At 41.0% G+C, this 21010-nt stretch overlaps 1 protein-coding gene across 4 annotated transcripts in view; it reads right to left on the bottom strand.

Annotated features, from left to right (window-relative positions):
• Nucleotides 1-11652: 11652 nt before the first annotated feature.
• MCCC1 (methylcrotonyl-CoA carboxylase subunit 1) overlaps nucleotides 11653-21010 on the bottom strand; it is a 34920-nt gene continuing 25562 nt past the window's right edge. For 3 of the 4 annotated variants that reach the window (XM_034438898.3, XM_087872487.1, XM_087872489.1), the window contains 6 exons: nucleotides 20906-20955; nucleotides 19852-19992; nucleotides 17012-17119; nucleotides 16048-16119; nucleotides 14503-14636; nucleotides 11653-13379 (listed from right to left, as the gene is read on the bottom strand). In XM_034438898.3, the coding sequence (XP_034294789.2) occupies nucleotides 14529-14636; nucleotides 16048-16119; nucleotides 17012-17119; nucleotides 19852-19992; nucleotides 20906-20955 (479 nt within the window). In that variant the 3' untranslated portion in view covers nucleotides 11653-13379; nucleotides 14503-14528. Of the gene's footprint in view, nucleotides 13380-13445; nucleotides 14218-14502; nucleotides 14637-16047; nucleotides 16120-17011; nucleotides 17120-19851; nucleotides 19993-20905; nucleotides 20956-21010 lie in introns of those variants that run through there. The other variant, XM_087872488.1, reaches the window with a different exon arrangement.

The raw sequence follows: 21010 nt of genomic DNA, 5'->3' as shown, positions 1-21010 counted from the left end.
TGGCTCATATCTTCTTTTGCAGTCAGTAGGCTCACTCTGAGGAGGAAGTAATGTAACGCCTTACAGTTCTGACACAACAGAAAAAAGGAAGGAAAAACAGGAGGTTGTTTCACTTTCTTTCTTCAGAACGAAACTCAGCAAAAAAGAAAGTTTGGGTGGAAGCCTTCAGAGCAAGACCCTCTGTTCCAGTTATGGGGAGAAGGGGGACAGGGACCCCTGCTTGAGGAAGACGGGGACCTACCAGCCACATCTCTATGTAGATGTATACAGGCAGTCCTTGACTTAGGAACACAATTAAGCCCCAAATTTCTGTTGTTACAGTAAGTGAGACAATTGTTGAGTTTTGCCCAGGGGTGAAATGTAAAATTTGTTACTACCGGTCCTGTGGGCGTGGCTTGGGGGGGTTAATGTGACTGGGTGGGCGTGGCCATTTTTTTTTTTAACTTTTCAAAGCATTTTTTCTAATGCTTTGAAAAGCCTCTGCTGATCAGGCAACTCAGCTGGGATCGTCAGAGAGGATTTTTAAAAAATGCTTTGAAAAGCCTCTCTGACGATCAACTCAGCTGGGATCGTCAGAGACTTTTCAAAGCATTTTTTTTACCACCTCTTTGGCCAAGAAGTTGCAGAAAAAAATGCTTTGAAAAACCTCTGATGATCCCAGCTGAGTCGCGCGATCATCAGAAGCTTTTTTTACTTTTAAAAGCATTTTTTCGTCGGAAGAGGTTGTAGAAAAAATGCTTTTAAAAGTTAAAAAAAAAAGCCTCTGATGATCGTGTGGCTCAGCTGGGCATGGGGGGGGGGGCACGCAGGGATTTTTGCTACCGGTTTTCCGAATCACCCGCCGCTATCGGATCGGCCGATCCAGTCTGAACCGGGAGCATTTCACCCCTGGTTTTGTCCCATTTTACAGCCATTCTTGCCAGTTGTTAAGTGAATCACTGCAGTTGTTAAATTAGTAACACGGTTGGTAAGTGAATTTGGCTTCCCCATTGATTTTGCGTGTCGCAAAAGGGGATCACATGGCCCCAGAACATTGTAACCGTCATAAATATGAGCCAGTTGCTAAGCATCCGAATTTTGAACACGTGACCTTGGGGATGCTTTCAACGGTTGTAAGTCTAAAAACCAGTCATAAGTCACTTTTTTCAGTGCTGTTGTAAATTCGAAACGGTCCGTAAATGGATGGTTGTAAGTATAGGAATTCCTGTAATAGTAGACATTTTATTATAACTTCACAATTGGATTCTCCTCCTTAAGATGCTAAGATAAATCACCTTATTTTTGCTATGTGGCAACATGTTGTAGTGTTCATTAACATAACAATAACAAACAACTCCCTTCTGACTGTACAGATAGTCCTCGACTTACAACCATTTATTTAACAGTGGTTCAAAGTTATGACGACCTTGGAAAAAGTGGCTTATGACCTCTACTCACATTTCCAAACATCGAATCCTACCCACAGTCATGTGATTCCATCTCAGGCACTTGGCAACTGGCTTGCATTTGTGACCAGTTATGGTGTCCTGCAATCGTGTGATTGTGATTTGCTAGCATTTTTGCCAAGTTCCAGGCAAATAATGCCCCGGGGCGAACTAGATTCACTTAACTACTACATGACTTGCTTAACAACCATTGTAAAAATCGTGATAAAACCAGATCCAACTCCACTTATGATCCCAACCACTTACGATAGAAACTGATTTCATAAGTCAAGGACTATCTGTATGCAGAAATGGAAAACTTTGGACTACCAATGAAAAGTTTATAGAGTTGGTAGGCAATGACCTGCATTGGAAATACCTTAAGATTTCAAATTTTATAAAATTGCAATGTATGATTGCAATTGCAAAGAATTGCAATCTTGGCTGTGAAACTCTTTAAGTTATCCTGCTTTCATTTTAAACAATGCTGCTGCTTTTCTATTTTCTTCTGGGAAGTCTGTATTGGAAAGCTACATATCCTCTTGGTTTGGGAGGGCAGAAAAAGAGTGTGTTAATGCTAGAGCAGTGTTCCTTAACTTTATCAACCTTAAACTAAGTGGACTTCAACTCCCAGAATTCCCCCGCCAGCATTCTGGCTGGGGAATTTTGGGAGTTGAAGTCCACACATCTCAAAAGTTGCTGAGACTGAGGCACACTATGCTAGTGAATGAGTGTGACACTCAGAAACACTTCGGTTCCAACTGCTCTCATCATTCTCATTTACTTATTTGCCTTGGGATAATTATACATCTCTCATTTAATGTACAGTGTCTCTCAGGGCTGCAAAGGAAGAATAGGATAATCTCTATCCTTTCCTCTCCCTGCCTCCAAGGCTAGGATTTAAATTCAACAACAAACACAGCACTTTGGTTGGAAGCGTTAAATGATAGTGTTGAGATTCCGACCAGATTTTTGTTCCATGCAAATAGTGAAGAAAATAATTTCTCTTGAAGTGGTAGATTCCAGTGATTTCCAAATGGGCAACCTCCAAAGATGGAGGGATTCAATTCAGGGGTGAAATCTACTTACCTTCCTTACTGGTTCGGAAACGCACGCTCTGCGTGTCACATGCGTGTGCACCCTTGCGCATGCACAGAAGGTAAAACATCCTGGTTAAAACCAGGAAGTAATGACACCTGGGCGGCAATCGCTACCAGATTGCCAAACCACGGAAAAATCACTACCGGATCAGGCGATCCGATCCGGGAGCATTTCACCCCTGATTTAATTCCCATAATTCCCCAATCAATATGGCCGTTGTTGATATTTCTGGGAGTTGAAGTCCACAGCTCTGGAAATTGCCTAGGTTGAACAATGCCAGTGTAGCTTTTACCAAACCATGGTTATGCTTCCACTCTCATTGTCGTAAGCTGGTTAAGTCCAACACGTCTGACTTGCCCTAGGTTGGAGGAGGTTGTTCTATTCAGAAACGTGATTCTCCAGTTTCCACCATTGTTTGGACACCTATGGATGGACATTTCAGTAAGGCAGAGGGAATGGAACAACATCAAGTAAATTTTAAAAAGTGGGAATTGCATTACAGGTAGACCTCACTTAGTGACTGTAATTCTAACCAGCAACTCCATCACTAAGCAAGATGGTTGTAAAGCACAATGTCACGTGACTGCACTGACTTACAGTGGGGAGTTGCAGCGGTTCCAGTTGTTAGATGCAACCCCACAGTTCTTAGATGCAATGTCCCATGATCGCCATTTGCAACCTCCTGCCAGCTTCCCCATTAACTGCTTGTGGGAAGCTAGCAGTGAAGGTCACAAATGAGGATCAAATGGGACATTGCTCCTAATGACTGCATGGGATTCGCCTAATGAGCGTTGGCATTGCAAACTGGTTGCCAAAAACCGAATCATGATCATGTGGTTGCAGATTGTGGTTGATGCTTCACCAGTTGCAACCACAAGGACTAGGAATTAGTCTGGTTGTTCGATGTTATTTTTAACAGTTGCTGAACAATACCTTATGCCACCAGGCTTGAAATTTTGGGCTTAGACAACTTAGAGCTACACCGCCTTTGGTCTGACCTAAGCGTAGTACATAAAATTATCTGCTACAATGTCCTTCCTGTCAATGACTACTTCAGCTTCAACCACAACAATGCATAAGCACACAACAGATACAAACTCAAGGTAAACCGCTCCAAACTCGAATGCAGAAAATAGGACTTCAGCAACAGAGTGGTCAATGCCTGGAATGCACTACCTGACTCTGTTGTTACATCCCCAAACCCCCAAAACTTTAATCTTAGACTGTCTACTGTCAACCTCACCCCATTCCTAAGAGGTCTCTAAGGGGTGTGCATAAGCGCACCAATGTGCCTACAGTCCCTGTCCTAATGTCTCCCTTTATACATATCCTGTTTTCATAATCCTGTTTATACTTATATCTTTTATACACGCTTGACAAATAAATAAATAAAAACAAGTGGCTGTTAAGTGAGGACCACCTGTGTTGGCTCTTGTCTTTACTCCTTAGGTTCCCCAAACAGAATTGGGAATCAAATTCAGTATCGTACCGAAAACTTTCTGCGCCTTCACTCCTTTGGGCAGCTCTTGTTCCTTTTTTACCCGACACTAGTGATAAAATTATAACGTTTATTGTCATTGTACGTATATACATAGTATACCCATACAACGAAATTCACATAACACCCAAAGACCAGGTCCAACACATAACAATCCCCAAACACACTCCCACCCACCACAATTCTCCACCCCTAAACTACCCAAAAATCCACACAACAGACCAAGTAATGCTGTCCAAAAGCTCGCTGATGGTGGCCCTTTAGTTCATTGTTGAGTGCAATTATAGCTCTGGGATAAAAACAGTTCAGAAGACTTATGGTCCTAGTTTTAATTGTTCTGTATCTTCTGCCAGAAGGCAACAGTTCAATCTTGTGTCAAAAAAAAGTTTTTGCCTACCCCAGAAATTGAGGAGCACAGGCAGGTTCTGCAAAGCTTTATTAATCAACAACTCAGTTACATGAACATCACAAAGATGTAGTCAATGCAGCACGACATATTTGAAGATATCCTTGTGATTCTGATGTCAGTACATACATTGGCAGATATAACAAACTGTTGTCAAGCACCAGGAAAATCAGGAGATCCAGGCAGTTCAAATGTGTATAAGGATTAATTGTAAACTTGAGGTCTCTACAAGAATCTGAACTACTAACATTCAAGGGAAATTAGCGGGAGTTGAGAATAGAAAGGAATTCAAGGTGGGCTGGATTTAAATCACTTGTGGAAGTAAAGGGATTCGACTGATGATGAGTTTGATCCCTCCCTTGGGCTCAATCTGGTCATCTCCTACAACTATGAGAACTAAAATAAGCACATTAGTGCACAAAACTCACTGGTGGGCAAAAACCTTTGGGCAGACAAAAACGGAACGAGAACTCAAAGGCTTTAATCCTTTTCTCTCCCGCTCTAGCAGAATCCAAAAGTTTACTGATCCACTCAATTATTGCTAGTAATCACAATGCTTCTTCCTTCCTGAAGTTGTTCTGTAGTGGGAAAATACCCTATCTACTATGCAGAAGTATCTATAAGGGGGGCGGGGCGGATGTCAACAAAAGTCAAGAGGGCAGCTGCAATCATGTGATCAAAGCTCCACCCACTCTAGCATGCATCATAACACTAAAAGGGGTGGGGCTTTGATCACATGGCCATGGCTGCCATTCTGGCTTTTGTTTTCTACTGTCGCTCCCCTGGAAACAACTGATGCCATGCAGCCTAATACCAAACAACCTAATACCAAACAATTTTGAATAACAACAACAGAATAACGGAGTTGGTAGGGACCTGAGAGATCTCCTAGTCCAACCCCCTGCTCATGCTGGAGACCTTATACCATTTCAGACCAATGGTTGTCCAATCTTTTCTTAAAAAATTGATAGAACATCCATTCTAGACAAGCTATTCCACTGATTTGGTTTATACATGTCACACAACCTGCATGGAATAGAGGAATAAATGCGATGATGATTTGCATGAATGCACACAGTCCCTTCTTCCCCATTGTGAATTAGTCAGACTCTCACACCAAATATTTTCTGTTTCGTTTGTGGTTTAGTGTGTGAACCCAGGAAGTTGTGGTTTACTTAATATATAATCCGGCATTGAGCTCCTTTTCCCTTGTTGGCATTTCGGTAAAGCCAGAAGACCCTTCTACCTGAGATGCTTCCGTTTCGATTCCTGTATTGAGCCACGTGGACTTGATAGCCACAATGGCCCTTCCAAACTTACCGTTCCGGAAAACAATATTTAAAAACACTCCTAACATAACAGGGCCACGTAGTCTGGAAAAGATCCAGCAGAATGATTCTTAGTCTGCCTTTCCTGGCTCCTCACGGTTCTGTGATTCAGTAAGCAAGCATTTCTTCCCCATTCCTTCAGATCCAATCATTCGTGTCCCTAGCTCTTCTAGTTTGGCATACACCCTTCTTAACAATCCTGTTCCCACTTTTATTTTTGAATCAATGAAAGAACAGAGCTGGAAGGGCCCATGGAGGTCTTCTAGTCCAAGTCCCTGCTCAAGCAGGAGAACCTATACCCCTGATGACGAACCCATGGCACACATGCCACAGGTGGCACGCGGAGCCATATCTGTTGGCATGCGAGTGTTGTCGTAGTTCAGCTCCAGCGCACATGCATGCACCAGCCAGTTGGTTTTCAGATCTTCCAGGCCCACTGGAAGTTGGGAAATGGGCCATTTCTAGCCTCCGGAGGGCCTCTGGGGTTGTGGGGAAGGCTGTTTTAGCCCTCCCCAGGCTCCTAGAAAGCCTCTGGAGCCTGGGCAAGGTGAAAAACGGGCCTACCCGGGGAATGGTGGGTTGCTATCGGTTTGCCCCGGATTGGGCGAACCGGTAGTGGTGGCGGGTGGCTCCGGCCACCCACCCGGACTCTTCTGCGCATGTGCAGAAGTGTTGTGTGTGAGTGCCCAGGAGCGAACCGGTAGTGATGGTGCCAAAAGCGGGAGTGCGGGGGGGGGGGTGTCGTGCACACATGCGTGGGGGGCAGGGCACATTGAATTATGGGTGTGGGCACACGCGCGTGCAACCCCCCCCCACTCCCTCCGTTTTTGGCACGTGACAACAAAAAGGTTAGCCATCACTGACCTATACCATTTCAAACAGATAGCTGTCCAGTCTCTTCTTACAAAGCTCCAGTGATGAAGCCCCTACAATTTCTGAAGGCAACCTGTTCCACTGGTTGATTGTCCTCACTGTTAGGAAGTTTCTTCTGAAGTACTTGACTCTTCCTACAGCATGGGCAAAACCGAGCATTTTTGCGACTCATCATCATCGTACTAGTGTTATTCCCAGTGGTGGGATTCAAGTAATTTAACAACCGGTTCTCTGCCCTAATGATTTCTTCCAACAACCAGTTTGCCAAACTGCTCAGAAAGTTAACAACCGGTTCTCCCGAAGTAGTGCGAACCGGCTGAATCCCACCACTGGTTATTCCTACAGGTGCAGGGCCCACTTTTCAGGTTAACTAACACCATGTTACACGATCAAACACAGCACCCAGGTCTAATTGTGCAATTTTTCACATCTGCGTTTATTGTGTCTTGCCATCTTTGCTTTGGCCATTTTTGCTACTGTCAGCAATTATTCCTTACAGCAAATCACTTTTTACCCACTGCATTGGCACATCTTAAAATTTCTTCTTCCATTTTCCCCAACCAAGAATTGATGCTTTGGAAAGGCCAAGACTGGATGGAGTTAATGTGATCCTTAAAGAAACAGGGGTAAGTTCTTTAGTGTTTCTCAATCTTGGCAGCTTGAAGATGTCTGGATTTCAACTCCCGGAATTTCTAGAGTTGAAGTCCACACATCTTCAGGTTGTCACGGTTGAGAAACACTGCTTTGAAGAACAAAAGGCAATGCAGGTAGTCCTCAATTTACAATGGTCTGGAGTTTTGGTTGCTAAACAATGCAGTTAAGTGAGTCATGTGACTGCACCCAATTTTATGACTTTTTCCCATGTTATGCAGATCACAAGATCGTTAAGTGGATCCAACTGACTTTGCTCATCAGAAGTCAGCAGGGAAGATTACAAATTATGACCATGTGACGACAAAGACACCGCAACTAGGGGTGGGTTCTACTTACCTTTACTACCGGTTCGCATTGTGCCCGCCCGCGCATCCGTAGATCACTTCTGATGACGTCTGGGTCAGTGGGCGGAGCCTCCCACCAGTTTTACTACTGGTTCTTGTGAACCGATCCGAACTGGGGGCAACCCACCACTGGCTGCAACTACTGTAAAGGTGAGCTGGTTGCCAAGTACCTGAATTGTGATCACATGACTGGGGGTAGTGGGATGGTTGTTAACAAGAACGGATGGGAAGTAGTGGTGAAATGTAAAATTCGTTACTACCGGTTCTGTGGGCGTGGCTTGGTGGTGGTGGGTTATGAGACTGGGTGGGTGTGGCCACCTTTTTTTTTTTTTACTTTTAAAAGCATTTTTTCTACAACCTTAAGAGGTTGCAGAAAAAAATGCTTTTGGAAGCCTCTGACGATCCCAGCTGAGCTGTGCGATCATCAGAGACTTTTTTTTTTACTTTTAAAAGCATTTTTTTGGCCGAAGAGCTTGTAGAAAAAGTGCTTTTAAAAGTAAGGGGAAAAAAAGCCTCTGATGATCGCGCAGCTCAGCTGGGCGGGGGGTGGGGTGGGGGCTCAGGGATTTTTGCTACCGGTTCTCTGAAACACCCGCCGCCATCGCTACTGGATCGGATGATCCGGTCCGAACCAGGAGCATTTCACCCCTGGTGGGAAGTCATTTTTTCCAACGACAGCTTCAGACTGTCATTAAACAGTTCTGAGGACTATCTATAAATGAGATTCTCTATGGACATGGCAGTTTGCCAGAACAGAAACCCATGGAACAGTATAGTGAATGGCATTGATACAAACCTGTTTTAGTTGTCCTCTTTTACCTCTGGCTGTTTTCTCTACTTTGCATAATTTTTCTTACTCTGAAAAGGAATAGCGTGATAGGTGCATTTGTTTGCATTTGGAAAAGCCGCAAAATACCGTCACCAAATTGCGATTGTGGGGCTGAAAAACTGAAAAACAAACTGTCCAAAACAGAGCCTGTAATGGAGGCTTTGCCGATTTCCTGGCGGTGACAAACGAAGCAAAAAAAAATTATACCCGTGATCTAGACATACGTTTGTATTATTTTAGATTTCATCTTTTGTATTTTGATCTCTTGTGTTTTTTTTATCAAAATGTGAATGTGCCATACTACAAATAAATAAGTAGGTGGAGTCTTTTCACATTTCCTTCTCCTCAACTGTTTTTTAAACACCCAGGAATGCATGACACACACATATGTCAGAAGGCCACAGATCATGTGTTGAAGTCACACATCCTTCATTTCATCACATTTGTGCTCCCAAGTTGTAATCCTCTTGGCTGCCTCTGGGCACGGCTGCGTAATTCTTCTCATCACTTCCTGAAACAGATTTGTGAGGGCTGTTTTTGTTTTTCTGTGCTATATTTATTTCTTACAATCCCCAGTTTCTTCAGAGGAGTTTCTGAGTATCCAATGACCTTGGCTAATCCTGAACAATGTTAAGTGGGGTTAAACCTGGTTAGAACTGAGGGGAAACTGACATGAACTACCCAAAGTACTGGATTGGACAGTTGGGGAGGAAAATCCTTAAAAGGAAAATTATTTCCATATTGTCGTCAAAAACTTTAATATCGATCTCTCCATGTAATCACCAAGGATCAATCTCAAGACTTTTAATTCTTTTCTTTAAAAAAAAATATTGAATTGTTTCAACAACAACAACAACACTCAAAGTAATAGCCCAGATCCCATTTAGCTTATTCCATCAGGCTGGCCTGGCCTAATTTTTCCCTTTTTTCCTTTTTAAAACGTAAATTTTAATTCGCTTTTAATTTATTGGGGTGTTTTAAATCTGTCTTTGGCCAAATTGTTTAATTCGGTTTTATTCTGTTTTTAAATTTTGTATTTATGTGTTTTTTATCTTGTGGCTGTTCATCGCCCTGAGTCCTTCGGGAGTAGGGCGGTATATAAATCAAATAAACTAAACTAACTAAACTAAACTAGCTTGTCACTTTTAGAAAGGGTGTGTATGCCTGTGTATGTATGTATTTACACACACACAACAAAATAAATTGCCATCGTTTTTATTTCCAAGACAGTCTCTCTGAATATTTATCAATGACATCCGCAGGTGAAAGGATTAAAATAAAAATAATGGGTGGACTTCTTGCTTGGAACTCGGCTGCTTGGCTCAAGAAAAATAACAGAATGAGTTGAAGGGACCTTGGAGGTCTTCTAGTCCAACCTCTTGTTCAAGCAGGGAGACGGTTTATACCATTCTGGACAAATGGCTATCTCTTCTTAAAAACTCCAGTGATGGAGCACCCAAAAATTCTGGAGGCAAGCCATTCCACTAATTAATTGTTCTGTCAGGAAATTTCTCCTTAATTCTAGATTGGATCTCTCCTTGATTAGTTTCCATCCTTTACTTCTTGTCTATAAACAGAAAAGTAACTCAGAGAGAGCAGAAGGAGGAGTTAAGGAACCTATATTATGTATGCAAATGTATTCTCCTGTTTTATCATTATAGTAACTTGACTTATTTTATATGCTTCAGATCAGGAACAGTCTTGGTTTTTATCATAATGTGAATAGCTCTTCCAGCTTTGAGGCTAATTTGTAGGATAAGGTAAAAGTAAATGTTCCCCTCGCACATATGTGCTAGTTGTTCCTGACTCTAGGGGGCGGTGCTCATCTCCGTTTCTAAGCCAAAGAGCCAGCGCTGTTTGATGACAATTCCGTGGTCATGTGGCTGGCATGACTAAACACCGAAGGCACATGGAACGCTGTTACCTTCCCACCAACGTGGTTCCCTATTTTTCTACTTGCATTTTACATGCTTTCAAACTGCTAGGTTGGCAGAAGGTCGGACAAGTAACGGGAGCTCACTCCGTTATGCGGCGCTAGGGATTCGAACCACCAAACTGCCTACCTTTCTGATCAACAAGCTCAGTGTCTTAGCCACTGAGCCACTGCGTCCCCTTATTTGTAGGATATGAATGTTTTAAATCAGGGGTGTCAAACTCAAGGCCTGGGGGCCGGATCTGGCCTGCAGGTTGCTTAGATCTGGCCTGCAGGGCCACCGTGGAAACAATGAAGGATCGGCCCGTGGTGCCTCTGCCAGCAAAAAGAGAGCTTGGGAGGGAGCCATGTGCAGCCCTCCCGAGCTCCGTTTTCACTGGCAGAGGGTTGCAGGAGGCTGTCACAGCCGAAAACTGAGCTCGGGAGCCCGTTTTCACTGGAAGAGTGCTTGGGCCACCACAGGTACCCCGGACACGAGTGATGTTTATTTTATTTTATTTTATTTTATTTTTATATGCTGCCCTTCTCCAGAGACTCAGGGCGGCTTACAATGCGTTAAGCAATAGCCTTCATACTTTTGTATATTTTATACAAAGTCAGCTTATTGCCCCCACAAACCGGGTCCTCATTTTACCCTCCTTAGAAAGGATGGAAGGCTGAGTCGACCTTGAGCCTAGTGAGAATTGAACTCGCAGTAATTGCAGGCAGCTGGATGTTAAACGCTGCCTTAGTAGGAGGCATTAGCCTCCTACGCCACTCAGGCTGGTTGAGCTGGCCATGCCCCCCCACTGGCCAAACAGAATTCTGATGCGGCCCTCAATGAAATTGAGTTTGAAACCTCTGCTTTAAATCAATATTAGAGATGATAAGCCTTTTGTGGAACAGTTAAGTATGATCCACTAGTCTCCAAAACATGGTCAGTACTTCCTGGAAAACATCCATGGACAAACATGCTACTGCTAAAAGTAGGCTGCCTAAATTTAAATGTCATTAAAATTCATAGGGCAAGTTGCGCAAATAGCCAGGAGTTTGGAAAGAAACATTGAGTGCTCATCTTTTCTTTTAGTCCGTCAAGAATCAAGTATAGAGGCAGCTCATTATTTTTTACCCATCTATTTCCTACTCTTCCCTTGACGGATAGTTCCTTGTTGAGCAAGTATATGTTCCATATGATGCATATATAGGTAGTCCTCATTTAGCAACCACAATTGGTACTGATGACCTGGTCATTGAGTGAAGCTAAGTGAAAAATCACATAAACGTGAGTTATTAGGGTTTTACTTCAGCTTTGCTTTACAGCATCAGAAGGAAACATCCCCAAAGATATCTGGGAACCCAAATGGTGGGGAATGTTCCCGGGAACTCAACTCACAAGATAGCTAGGTAAAAAGGCAAATGTTACAGTCCCTTTCTCTACTCTCCTGCCCTTTGGAATGCACGTGACCATGTGATCATGAAAGCTCTGATGATTAACAAGAAGAAAATTGAAATTTGTATTTACATCCATTGGAGAGAAAGGGATTATAAGAGAATAAGTAGGCAATGGGGAACATGCTTCAAAAGGAATGGCAAACATTGGTTGCACTTGGGAGACAAAAGGAAACCTTTTGTGTGAAACTGATTAGGGTCTGGTCAGTTTCATATAGCAGCACAAGCTGGTTGGGAAGTTCCATTTATTAATCTAAGTCATAGAACTGAACTTGTTAAATTGCAGTTAGTGCTTTAAAGTTAATAGAGTTGCTGGGAAGAAAGGCAGCTCAGAAAGAAATAGTTTTGTTTAGAAAATTTCTCTGATCTGACTTGGGAAGGGAGAAGAAAACAGATCAAGCACAGGTCAGTGTACCTCTAAATTCAATAGTTCTCTTTTCCCACAGAACTGCTCTCAAACCTAAGTTCATTTGTTTGTTCAGACTGCTGAAATTATTGGAAAAATGGCTTCCACCTTAAAATATGTATCCAATCTAAGTTGAAGGAACTCATCTGCAAATTCCTATTTCCACTCAAGAATTCTACAAATCACAGTAAGAGTAAGAAAATATAGGAAAAATACTTGCAGAGCTGTATTGTTAACATGTTAATTAGCCTTTTAAATGTACTGTGTAAAACGTAGAGATCTTGTATTAGAAATGCCATAATCAGATAATCAAACCAGAGACAAAAAGAGATCAGAACAAACCGTCTCTGTCTTAAATTACCAATCCCAATTTGTCATTCCCAACCACAGCTCTCAAAATGTTTTAAAACAGGGGTTGACAACTTTAAGCCTGGAGGACTTCAACTCCCAGAATTCTCCAGCCAGCTGGCTGGGGAATTCTGGGAGTTGAAGTCCACCAGGCTTAAAGTTGCCAAGGTTGGAGACCCCTGTTTTAAAACAATGCAACAATTGAATCTGGTCTTTGAAGCTCTAAATGGTCATTGCAGCTATTTTCCGAAGAGACAACACATGCCAGTAAAGACAATGGAGGAAAAAGTTTCTGCCTATAATTGATCCCTCAAATGAGTACAGATTCTGGAAAGGAAGGTACATTACTTCATTATCTTCTGTTCTTTAGTGGACTCAGTCCAGATTTCTTCATCCACACTGACTGTCCAGGATCAAGCTATTATTATGCCAATGGAAATGTGAGAACTCAGCTCATCCAGGACTATCCGATTACATTGCTGGCTTAATGAAAATATAATCACAAACTTTTCAAGTCCCAATTCTCAAAAAGGCAATAGTGGTAAGATTGGAGGAAGATCTTTGGACTCCCCATGCAGGCATCAGAGTTTTCTGTTGTAAGACACCTCAAGTGGAGATCTAAAATATTTTTCATTGGGGACCGTTTTTTGCTTTCATGGAGAGTAATCAATTGCTAAGAAATCCAGCAATAAGAAAGGATCATTACTGAAACGCCGAGGATGATCAAACATGGCTGTGCATAGGCAAACCAATCCTTGGACTCTTCTCTTTCATTCTCATGAGCAAAGAATTTGGAGGCAGTTCTTCCTGAAATTGTGATAGGAAAACATCAGAAGAATACAAAACAAAAAAACAACAAAGTACAGGTAGTCCTCAAATTATAACGATTTATTTAGTGACCCTTCAATGTTCCAACGGCATGGAAAAAGTGATTTATGACCATTTTTCACACTTATGATCACTGCAGCATCCCCATGGTCATATGTGATAAAAATTCTGATGCTTGACAACTGGCATAGAATAGAAATAGAAATAGAAATAGAAATAAAGAATTCCTTATTGGCCAAGTGTGATTGGATACACAATGAATTTGTCTTTGGTACATATGCTCTCAGTGTACATAAAAAAAAAGAAAAAAAACATCAAAAATCATAAGATACAACAGTGATAGTCATAGGTTACTAATAAGCAATTAAACCATACTAGGAAACAAATAAAACAATATAAATCGTAAAGATACAAGCAAAATGGTTATAGTCATAAATGGGAGGAGATAGGTAATAGGAAGGATGAGAAAAATAATAGTAATACAGTCTTAGTAAATAGTTTATCAGTGTTGTGGGAATTAGTTGTTAAGCAGAGTGATGGCATTTGGGGAAAAACTGTCCTTGTGTCTAGTTGTTCTGGTGTGCAGTGCTCTATAGCTTCGTTTTGAGGGTAGGAGTTGAAACAATTTATGTCCAGGATCCGAGGGGTCTGTAGATATTTTCACAGCCCTCTTTTTGACTCGTGTAGTATACAGGTCCTCAATGGAAGGCAAGTTGGTAGTAATTGTTTTTTTCTGCAGTTCTAATTATCCTCTGAAGTCTCTGTCTGTCTGGTTTGGTTTATGATGGTTGCAATGTCCCAGGAACATGGTGACCTTCTGACAAAGAAAGTTAATGGGGAAGTCAGATTCACTTAACAACCGTGTCACTAACTTAACTGCAGTGATTCGCTTAACCACTGTGGCAAAAAAAAAAAAAGTCATAAAATGGGGCAAAACTCACTTAGCTGTCTCGCTTAGCAATGGAAATTTTGGGCTCAACTGTGGTCGTTAAGTCGAGGACCACCTGTACACAAGATTGCATTGATAATCTATTCAAATAACAAATAAACATGGATTCTTGAGAAATGGGAAAAAGAACAACTGAGATGCAAAATGCATTACCTCCAATCACTGGGGATTATTCTGCATCAGTCTTCCTCTTCTAACTCAACAAGAGGAGCATGTCTGTTGACCTGTGAACCCTCCTGATAAAGGACTTTCTTTATTATCCCTGCCTTGGGAGCCCGGATGGTATGCTGTAGATAAAAGATAAACTACATCAGTTCTTGAGTTCAACCGAAAACAATGTCATACAAACTAGATGCATACTTAGTCCACAGTTTCGAAGGCACACATTATATACATGTCAGAAGAGAGCTAGAAGGGATCTTGTTGGAGATCTTCTAGTCCAGTGATGGCTAACCTTTTTGCCACTGCGTGCCAAAAGCTGGGGTAGTGCAGGGTAGTCACACGCGCGTGTGCCCACACCTATAATTCTAGGCGCCCTGCCCCCCAATGCATGCATGCACGATCCCATGCGACCCCCCCACTTTTGGCATGTGACAGCATGGTGGGCACGGTAGGCTGTTTTTTTGCCCTCCCCAGTCTCCAGAGGCTTTCTAGGAGCCTGGGGAAGGCAAAAACAGCCTTCCCCACCCCACCGGAGGCCCTCCAGAGGCCGGAAACAGTCCATTTGCCAACTTCCAGTGGGCCCAAAAGGCCCAAAAATCAGCTGACCAGCGCGCGCATCCATGCTGGAGCTGAACTTGGGCAACGCTCGTGTGCCCAACAATATGGCTCCATGTGCCACCTGTGGCATGCGTGCCATAGGTTAACCATCACGGTTCTAGTCCAACCCCCTGCTCAAGCAGGACACCCTATACCTGTGTTGGCAAATTTTTTCGGCACTAAGTGGCAAACCAGAGCACGTGCACACGCTGGAAACCGAAAAAGCAGATGATCTTTTGGTTTCCGGCACATGTATGCACACCAGCTACCTGGTCTTCCGGTTTCTGGCACGCATGTGCACGCGGAGACCAGCTGTCTGGCTGGAGTATTCTGGAAGTTGAACTACACACATGGTAAAATATAGTTAAGGTTGGGAAACACTGGTAGAATGGAACAATGGCAGAGTGGAACTTTACTCCAACTTACGGAAACAGTAGTATATTTTGAAAGATCATCCTTTATGGATCTGTAATGGAATATTCCATTCCATTTAATATTACATCTGGAAAACTCTTGCAATCAAGACATTACAGGTAGTCTTCGACTTATGACCATAATTGAGCCCAAAATTTCTGTTGTTAAGTGAGGCATTTAAGTGAACTTTGCCTCATTTTACGACCTTTTTTGACACAGTCCTTAAGTGAATCACTGCAGTTATTAAATTAGTGACACGGTTATTAAGTGAATCTGACTTCCTCATTGATTTTGCTTGTCAGGAGGTCACAAAAAGGGACCAGAGGACCCTGCAACTGTCATAAATATGAGTCAGTTGCCAATTTCGTGAATTTTGATCATGTGACCACAGGGATGCTACAATGGCCATAAGTGAAAAATGATCGTAAGTCACTTTTTTCAGTGCCGTTGTAATTTTGAAAGGGCACTAAACGAACTGTTGTAATTCGAGGACTACCTGTACAAAAACAGTTTTTCTAAAGATACCTCCATTTTCATAGCTGTCATCACCACAAGGGAGTCTCCAATTTGAACTTTGTCTCCAGATTTTACAAAAACCTAAACAAAAAAAAAAAAAAAAGAGAATTGAGTCGCATGGCCTATTCCTCCCCTACGAACATCATTAGGATTATATTTCCTGTAGACTCACAGATAGCAAAAGAAAACAAAATGGTTCTCTGGGCAAAGCTGAAGAATGGAAACCTCCTGTTTTTATTTTTGGACTTATTTTTTCCAGCAGGATATTTAAAGATAATGCCTGTTCAGTTGCCAACTCAAATATATACATATACATATACATATACATATACATATACATATACATATACATATACATATATATATATATATATATATATATATATATATATATATACATACACACACACATATATATACATACATACATACATACATACATACATACATACATACATACATACATTCCTTCGTTCAATTTGTTATAGTCGGCCATGTCACATTTGGGACTCTGAGCAGCTCACATAATTATAACAAACAAAAAGAAATCCAAAACTCAGTAAAACACCACAACCCCTTTTAAAATCAATTTAAAAACCCATTTAAAAACCAAAATTACAATTGAGAAAACAAAAGCAGGTTTAAATGAATGTCAGGAAAATATCAAGCGCGAAAAAGAAACCACAAACTCAATGCAGTGTTTCCTGATATGAGTCATTTACAGATGAGTGGACTTCAACTCCTAGAAGTCTCCACGGTGGCCATGTTGGCCTAGGGAATTCTGGGAATTAAACTCCACACATCTGCAAACTACCCAGGTAGTAAAGTGAGAAATGGTAAGCAGCCTGAAATAAGTAGTGATTTACTAGCCTTTCTGAATCATTTTCATGTCTTCTCTACAATTTTTTCCAATTTTTAAAAAAACATACTTTAAATTAACGAATGTTTCATAAGACTCCCGTTCCAGAATTACCTTGTCCACTGTCCCTGTCATGGGAGCTACAGCCCCACTATGACCTCCTCCTGAACTCGTGCTAGTTAAATATTTTGGCACTGGAAGATCAATCTGCTCATGACTTTCCTAGAGAAAACAAAATCAACCATTTACAACCAAATTCTACATTTACAACTGTTTTCCCGAAAATACAACCTACCCCGAAAATAAGTCCTAGCTTGATTTTTACATGTTTATTTATTTGTTGATTGATTTGGTTTAAATCAGGGTGGATTTGATTTAAATCGAGTTGATTTAAATCACAATTTAAATCATGATTTAAATCACTAGTAAAAAGGCTTGATTTAAATCAACTCGATTTAAATCATAATTTTTAAAGAGCAACTGTCATCTCTGCTACTCCTTTGACCCGCTGTTGACTCACCGATAGTCCCAGTGTTGCAGAATATACAGCCTCATGCTACATAACTCAGCTCCATTTCATGCTGAATAAACTAAATTATTTATGTATCTTAAATAGAAAACTGTCTTACGATAGATTTTTACCCCAAAAGTTTTTTATTAAAATAAATTCAATAAAAATCAAAAAAATCCGATTTAAATAAAAAAAATCTGATTTTTTTTAAAAAATTTTTTAAAAAAATCATTGATTTTTATCCACCTTGGTTTAAATGCCGCCCTTCTCCGGAGACTCAGGGCAGCTTACAATGCGTTAAGCAATAGCCTTCATACTTTTCTATGTGCACCCAATATAAGTGCACCCAATATAAACCCTACTCCCAAAATAAGCCTTAATTAAGACCCCACCCACTCCAGGATACACGGGTAAAAATTAAGCTAGGATTGGGATGGGGGGCTGGAGCTGCTCTACTACTTACATTCAGACAGTTGCAGCCAGGCCTCGCACACCCTGACACCTGCCTTGCTGGCCCATTTCTTCTGCAGCCGGCAAGTCAATAACAGAGCTCCTTGTTGGCTGCAGAAGAAGTTCCTAAAGGCCTCTGACAGCGAAAAGGAGGCTCAGAGCGATGCATGCAAGTGAGGTGAGTCAGTGGACAACATCTCCCCACCCTGAAAATAAGACCTGGTGCCTTTTTTGGTGGCAAAAAAATTGTGTCTTATTTTGGGGGAAACAAGGGTATTTAAAGGCTTATAATAACTCTACAAACTATTTTTAAAAATCTCACAATATTTTAATTGTTCACTTCTTAGGATAAAAGTAGTAGCAACTGTCCTCCAATTGCATTGTAGAACCATTGCCCCATTCCTTTTACTCATTTAAATAAAGATGCTGATACTAACGGTTGTAGTCCTTGACTTACAACCATTCAAAGTTGCAATAGCACTGAAAATAGTTTCTCAAACTTATGACCATTGCAGTATCCAGATGGTCTCATGATCCGACGCTTGGGAATGTTTAAACAAAATAAGTACCCTAAGCCTTCCAAGGCTGAATGCACTTATTTTACAGTTTAATTCAACCAAAGAAACATTTATCCATCTAAATTGCCATTTTTATAGCCAAATTCTGACAGGGGAATCCCTGGGGTTGAATACGGCCTCTAAGCTATCCTGCCTAATTTGGCACATATTTTGGAAATGATGCACAAAGAAGATGTGGAGAAACTTTAATTTTTGCTGGTTTTTTTATGGATTTATTTATTTATAATTCATATTTCTAAACCTCCCATCTCTTTCAAAGAGGGGCTCTGGGTGGTGTACAATATAATACAGAGAGCCCTCGATTTATGACAACTGAGCCCAAAATCTATGTTGCTAAGTGAGACGGAAAAAGTGAATTTTTTCCCCATCTTTCTTGCCATAGTTGTTAAGTGAATCACTGCAGTTGTTAACTTAGTAACACAGTGGTTAAGTAAATCTGGCTTGCCCATTGAGTTTGCTCATCAGAAGGCTGCAAAAGCTGATCATGTGACCCTGGGATGCCACTATCATAAATATGAGTCAGATGCCAAGCATCTGAATTTTGAACACATGACCATGGCGATGCTGCAACGGTCGTAAGTGTGAAAATCAGTCATAAGTGACTTTTTTCAGTAATGTTGCAACTATGAACTGGCACTAAATCAGTGGTGGGTTTCAACAATTTTTACTACTGGTTCTGTGGGTGTGGCTTGGTGGGCGTGGCATGGCTTGGTGGGCATGGCAGGGGAAGGATACTACAAAATCTTCATTCCCACCCCACTCCAGGGGAAGGATACTGCAAAATCCCCATTTCCTACCAATCAGCTGGGGGCGTGGCCAGTCAGAATTTTTACTACCGGTTCTCTGAACTACTCAAAATTGCGGCTACCGGTTCTCCAGAACTGGTCAGAACTTGCTGAAATCCACCTCTGCACTAAATGAACTGCTGTGAATCGAGGATTACTTATATAGCCAATAGGTAAAATAATGTAGAAAAATTAATATTAAAATATTTGCCATTAAAGTTTGGAGTTGAGATTTTAGGTGACTTTAGGAAGCATAAAAAGGACTGTAGGAAAAGAGTAGGCAGAACTGGTGGCGGAGTTAAAGGTATCATCAGCTTAGAGTCATTACGTTGCCACAAGCCATCCAAGTCCAGCTCCCTTGGAATTCAGTTGACTGTTATCAAGTGCAATTTAGCGCTGACCATTAGTTGACTAAATTCTTGTCTATAGGCATGAACAATAAACGTGAATTGCAAGTTAACATTTGGTCCTGATCTTTTGTGCCTTACAAAGACCTGCATACTAGCCACAGCCAGAGATTCCCTGCCCCTGATATTTAAAGAACTAATAGATTAGAAGTCAATACTGCTTTTTTTAAAGACACTTTTCTGTGAATTTTATTCCCTGCACAAATAAAACAAAACATATTACCGATGAGAAGAGGTAAACGGCAGTGTCCAGAACTACTAATTTGGACTGGTATACAACTCCATTCACTGAACATCTTATATATTCTATGTTGTTGTCATCCCTTGAGAGGCAACCAGAAACGTGGAAAAACTGATCCTCTATCTGAAATAAATTTACAAGGGTTTATGTACCATTCCTGAGGAAAAATCAAGCTGAGAGAGGAAAAGCTCATACTGCTTTCTAAGGAACGTTTTCGAGGAAAAAAACTAAACAGAACAGAAACAAGAAGAAAAACCTGTGTTTCTTAGAAATCAGAAACGTCACAAGTCTTGTTTTCTCTTCCTCTTTTTTCCCCTAAAACTCAAGGAAATATCAAAAATAGCTCATATTGTAGGAGAATCCCACTCCATTTATTTTTAATGTATCTTGGCAACTCCAATCTAGTCAATCAACATTCTATGTTAAAAATATATCCATCTGTTCGAACTATGTCATAAATTTTCTAATGCACTTCAGAAGCTTAACCCTTCCACAAATCTGTACAAAATTACCTTTGACAAACAAACGATGATGCATTAAAAAAAAGAAGCTAAGCTTTCTAAATCAACATGGAAGAAATATTTCTCTCTTCATACAATTATCATTTTGAAGCTAGCATATTTGTATTTAACATATGCTTCCTCGCTCAAAAGAAATGTGTAGTTGGAAAGCTTAAAAGGTTTCAACAAAGGGCAGGACAGAATAAAAAAGTAAAATAAATTCTGGATACATCATGTGGGAAAAGAAAAAACCCTGGAAAACGGGGAAAAAAAATTTTTTTCTTTCCCTGCGTTCCCATTTTTCTTTGCAAACAAGTTGGGTAACTGACATAACGTTAATCAATAATGAACTCAATAAAATAGCACAAAATAGTAATATTATTTCACAGCCACTCAACTGATTTTCCCTCTTAATTCTATCCAGAAATGAGACTGCTCCCAATAAATGTGCCATTACATTTTTTTACATACTAGAATGAATGTTCTGAACAGCACAAGGCTGAAGTTGTAGAATACGTTATTATGAAGAGGTTTACCTGCATGTCATAAGATCCATCGAGATTGTACTGTACGGCAATATTCACATCTGTTGTAAAAATAAAGGTTTAAATTAATTCAGGAGTTAGGGAACATTGTAAATC

The sequence above is a fragment of the Pantherophis guttatus genome, chromosome 6 (genome assembly GCF_059756535.1).
Source record: "Pantherophis guttatus breed Tessera chromosome 6, ASM5975653v1, whole genome shotgun sequence".
Lineage (NCBI taxonomy): Eukaryota > Metazoa > Chordata > Lepidosauria > Squamata > Colubridae > Pantherophis > Pantherophis guttatus.
This window is presented reverse-complemented; position numbering and strand designations above follow the sequence as displayed.